The sequence below is a fragment of the Diorhabda carinulata genome, chromosome X (assembly GCF_026250575.1).
Source record: "Diorhabda carinulata isolate Delta chromosome X, icDioCari1.1, whole genome shotgun sequence".
NCBI classification, from domain to species: Eukaryota; Metazoa; Arthropoda; class Insecta; order Coleoptera; family Chrysomelidae; genus Diorhabda; species Diorhabda carinulata.
The window spans coordinates 3,112,128-3,116,912 of record NC_079472.1 but is presented as its reverse complement, the minus strand read 5'-3'; the positions used below and the strand labels follow the sequence as shown (position 1 = coordinate 3,116,912).

Here is a 4,785-nt window from a genome sequence, read left to right as displayed (position 1 = left end):
AAGGGTAAATTCTGAACATACAATTTTGATGTTACGAGGTACTTAGGATAAGTTATAACCTCACTAAGTCGTAAATTTGTCCATTAATGTTTGTAATGAATAATTTTTGGGGTTTTTAAGGATGATATATTCTCTTTAGGGTTGATTAATGGATAATTCAAGTGATTGAAGGTATATTAAATGAAAAAAAAAATATTATATTATAAACTTCTATATTTCCAATTTGCAAAATTTTTTTCATAATATTTAATCGAAGAAAACAATTTTTTGACTGTTTATTTAACGAAATTGTACTGAGATATGAATAAAAACAAAAAAAAATCAAAGTCAAACAATCGGATTTAGATAACACAAAAATATGAGTTTTTATAATCACTTTCATAATCTGACTAATTTTGTTCTAAAACTGTAGGTACAATCGTTTTTTTTTCACAATTATTGAAGTGATTTGTTAAGAAAAAATCAGATGATAAATTAAAAAGGGGTAACGTTACTATCCTTAACAGATACACCAAGAAATCTGTTGTAATTTCAACATTTAAAAAATTAGAAATACTAAATGTACTACCAGTCAAAATCTAAACAACTGCCACCATTAATGTTATCAGTAGACCTCAAAAATAATTTTACCTTCCAAATACCTCGATCTACAATCCTGTACTAAACTTTAATTAACCCAAAATTTTTTTTATTCAACTTTCACGACCTGTATCTCAAAACCGCTACCGTCGACGACGCTCCTATTTATTTGAACCTCTTAAAATTTGAGTTCTCTATCACCATTATTTACCCCAACAATATTTTTTCAACTAAAGATACATCATTACATCCAAATTATAAATTAGAATGAAAAGAAAAACATTATACCTACAGTTTAATAAGAATAATCTATACAAATAAATAAATAGCATACACACACACATCAAATTTATTCAATTTTCTCCCTGATTTTACCCTTTAAAAATATAGGAATCAACGAAACGATCCCGAATACTAACAACCACATCAACGAAGTCAAATTGAAGGCTGTATCACTAGCAGTCATCTCCTGTAAAGTCTGCCCACCCTGTATGGCTATGAATGATGGTGGTGCTACCCCAAAGAATGTACCTACAGCGAAAGGATATAAAGGCACTCCAATCACCGGGGCTGTCAAATTAATAAACCAATTTGGCAAGAATGGTGTCACCCTTAAAAACACTATATAATTAAACATATTGGATTTGTGTTTTTCTACTTGTACTGCCCAGTTCCTGGCTCTTTCCGGGAAATAACGTAGCACTAATTTTCTCCCTAATAGTTGTGATAGAAGAAAACAAAGTGAAGCTCCTAACATCGAGCAAGTACAAACTAGAGCTAATGCTGTGAAAAATGGAAATAAAAATCCAGAGAGGATCGACAGAAATAGTGATCCAGGTATCGCGAACGTTTGAAGACTACATATCTGTTAAGAAAAATATATTTTTTTCAATAAATATTCCATAAAATTGAATCTACCTGCAAAATTTAGTTAAAAAAAGGATACAATATATATGCAATGAAAACACCCGCCATAACTTGATAATAATTATCAATTTTATATTTATTCAAAACAATTCCTAAATTTTTAGCATCCTCTATATTCCAAGGTACTTTTAAATGTTGTCTTTCTTCGCTAAAAAAATGTGATAAAAGTAAAGAGATACATTAACGTATTCTATTTTTTACTCACTCTGTTACTTTAGGGAATGTACTATAAACAAGAAATAATACTAATATAGATGTTAAGAATATAAATACAACAGATACTGTTGCAAATCTAGTTGAAAGTGAGTTATTTGAAGATTCATCTAAAAATTAAAATACGTATGAGAATAGCGTTAAAATAATTCTATACATATAAAGCAGAAAGGGTTACCAATTATCGGTATTTCGTTCATGGATATGGTGTTCTGGGTTTCTAACGGATTAAAGGATCTTCTGTAGGAATTTCTACCTTTAAAAACGAATCGGGACTCGAAAGGATAGGAAAACAAATCTGAAGTTGAACTAATTTCTTGACACTGAATAATATCACCTGTTATTCTTGAAGTCATTTCGGAGCTGTTCGAATTAAATCACTAAATCTTCTCGTTTATTAATTAGAAATATACTTATAACAAAAACATAATTTTCACTATATAATAATACAACTTCTGATTTTGATACTGACTAGACATAAATAACTTCAAATACATGTGAGAAGTATGGTTAAGCGCATGTGCGGTACACGTGTAGGACCGTCAAAATCAGGTGACTTTTTTAATTATAATTAAAAGAAAAAACTTGGAAAAATAATAAATTATCCATTTTGAAACTATTTCATGACGATTATCAATAAAAAATAATATACATACGTAAATAATACTTTGAATTAAAAGTTTGTAGGTTATGCAACACAATTTACACACAAGTTAATGAATTGCATAGCTATTTGATTTCCATGTTATGAATAACGACCAGGTCCGTGCTCAAAATATTTATTCGCTATTTTCCAAAATGGTAAGAAAAATTAGTGAAAATATAAAAATATGCGAAGAAAAAATAAAACTGAAGAGGCTAAACTCATTGTATTTAGATCAATATTTGACTTCTTTCTTAACAATAATAGTTATTGCCTCATTCTATAAATATGCCACTGTTCCAGCTCTGTTCTAAACTAATTTGTTTTGGCTTAATCGTTTTTTTTTTGTTATGAATTTCGTTTAGATCACGAAGTCTGCTTAATATTGTGATATTTATTAAAGTATTGTTTTTCATTTTCTATAAATAAATAACCTTACGACTGAAATACGATATATCCCATTTTTTACCTGCTCTTTAAAATTACTTAAATTTGAAACCTTATATACTGGACAGTTGTTACCGAATATAATTCTGTTTTCAAAACATAAGATTGCGTATTTTCGGCACATTCCTAAGGGGTCTGTTCCAAACCACCCTTCAAAAAACAAATTTAGTCATTACTTAGCTTAAATTTGAACTCCGAAGACATTACAAACAGCACGCATTTGAAATATATACGTGAGCATGTGTTTGTATAGCTGTTTCTTGGGTATCTGTTATTTCTGGGTTAGGGAGGGTCTAACGACGTTAATATGGGGTGTTTTATGTTTTATGTAATAATAAAGACACGGCAGATAAACTTTTATTATTTTCAAATATTTCTTTGAACCATAGACGGTTCAGTTGAGTACTAAATCAAAAGAAGAAAGTAAATACAACATTCCAATGAAATAAATATAGGTTATGATTGCGTTCAATATATATACGGGGGTTTAACTATATGAAGTTAGTATTTTTAATCATAATCGTCTACAAGAAGTTAAAACTAATTACTGTCAATTTAAGGAATATATGTTCATGTGTAAATACAAAGTTTTACGAAAATGCGTGTCGAATATTTCTATATACAAACAAAAACATCGATTTTAAAGAACCTTCGAGGTCGCTATATTACAATATATATTCAGAAAACGTAATGTTTGAAATACAATTAGAATATTATAGTCATGTGCGTGGGGAAGAAACGGAAGTGAAAAAAGAGAATATAACGATTTCTAACGCTGCTAATGTATACCAGGTGACACACATTATAGTTGTAATAGTAATAATCATTGATAGAAAATTTAGATTTAGAATTATTTGTTCCAAAATGAAATTTGGTTCCCTCTTTAGTGTTAAATGTATAATGACGTTCTTGTACATGAAAATTTGAACAGTATTGTTTCTAAGTGTACAAATATCATCAAGGTTGGAGAAGCAACCGTCTATAGACTTTTGAAAAACTGAAAACAATTAGGTTATGAAAGCGTTTGAAATGTGGATAAAATAAGGATAAAAAGAGAGACAGTCATAGTGAGTTTATGAGTGCAAGCAAAGGCACATGGATAAATTGAAGGTTTGAATGTCAGATTTGATAAGAAGTGACGTAAGAAATATTCATAGAAAGCGAAATGTTAATCACGTCATCAGCTTACTCGACATTAAACGAACAGGGCTCAAAATGGACGCCATTACATTGAAAATTATATAATTTGATGAATTATTTGTAATATTAGGGTAGTTAAAAAAATGATTTGGTCACAGAAAAAAATGTGAAGTGATCAGTATTTCTATTAACACTTTTACGTTTAAGTCGACACATTTATGAACTATATAAAATAGTTATAATGTGTAAACTAAATTGTTCATCATCTTATTCGTGGAATAAGTCTTCAATGTCTTTATATGATACGGGGTTGTACGAAAAGTGAGCTTCTTAATGCCCTACAAGCTTAAAGGGAAATGTTAGGGTAAATCCGACAATAGTGCCGTGCACAGTGCAAAAAAAAGTTATTTTCAGTATTTTTTTCCATTTTGTTAATTTTTTACGCATTTTTATTAACAAGAATCAATTTTTTATCCATTAATCAAATTATAATGAAATGTAAAGAAAGCATGAAGAAACGAAAACGTAACCTAAAAAATATGAATTTTTCGATTTTTCATGACCAAAACAAGTTAAACCCCACTAATAATCGATTCTTACAAATAATTCGAAATATCTTGATCACATTAAATCATAGTATCATGAAAATTCAATTCTCTATGCTTTTTATTTGTCTATGACACAATGCAGATAAAAAAAGAAGAAAAGTGTAATAAGATGTTGAAAATGACTAATAATTAATAAAGATATAAAAACCCAACACCTAATGCTAATCACAACAAATAGAAAGTACAATTAAAAAAATGCAAACATAACACTGATTTATTTGGTGGACC

The 4,785-nt window shown here is 28.9% G+C and overlaps 1 protein-coding gene across 2 annotated transcripts; it reads right to left on the bottom strand.

Annotated features, from left to right (window-relative positions):
* Window positions 1-195: 195 nt before the first annotated feature.
* On the bottom strand, window positions 196-2,277 carry LOC130902393 (transmembrane protein 41B). 2 transcript variants are annotated; one of them, XM_057814501.1, is made up of 4 exons: window positions 1,898-2,277; window positions 1,712-1,829; window positions 1,526-1,654; window positions 196-1,436 (listed from the first exon to the last, which is right to left on the bottom strand). In XM_057814501.1, the coding sequence occupies exons 1-4, from the start codon at window positions 2,073-2,075 to the stop codon at window positions 929-931; spliced, it is 933 nt and encodes a 310-aa protein (XP_057670484.1). In that variant the 5' UTR covers window positions 2,076-2,277; the 3' UTR covers window positions 196-928. The 2 variants fall into 2 exon arrangements, with proteins under 2 accessions (XP_057670484.1, XP_057670485.1); XM_057814502.1 differs by having other exon boundaries at window positions 2,057-2,253.
* Between the last annotated feature and the right edge of the window lie 2,508 nt (window positions 2,278-4,785).

Coding starts and splice junctions, on each gene's coding strand:
- LOC130902393 (XM_057814501.1), bottom strand. CDS start 2,075: ATGACTTCAAGAATAACAGGTGATATTATTCAGTGTCAAGAAATTAGT. Junction 1,830..1,897: donor GAACGAAATACCGATAATTG/GTAACCCTTTCT, acceptor TTTAATTTTTAG/ATGAATCTTCAAATAACTCA. Junction 1,655..1,711: donor ACATTCCCTAAAGTAACAGA/GTGAGTAAAAAA, acceptor ACATTTTTTTAG/CGAAGAAAGACAACATTTAA.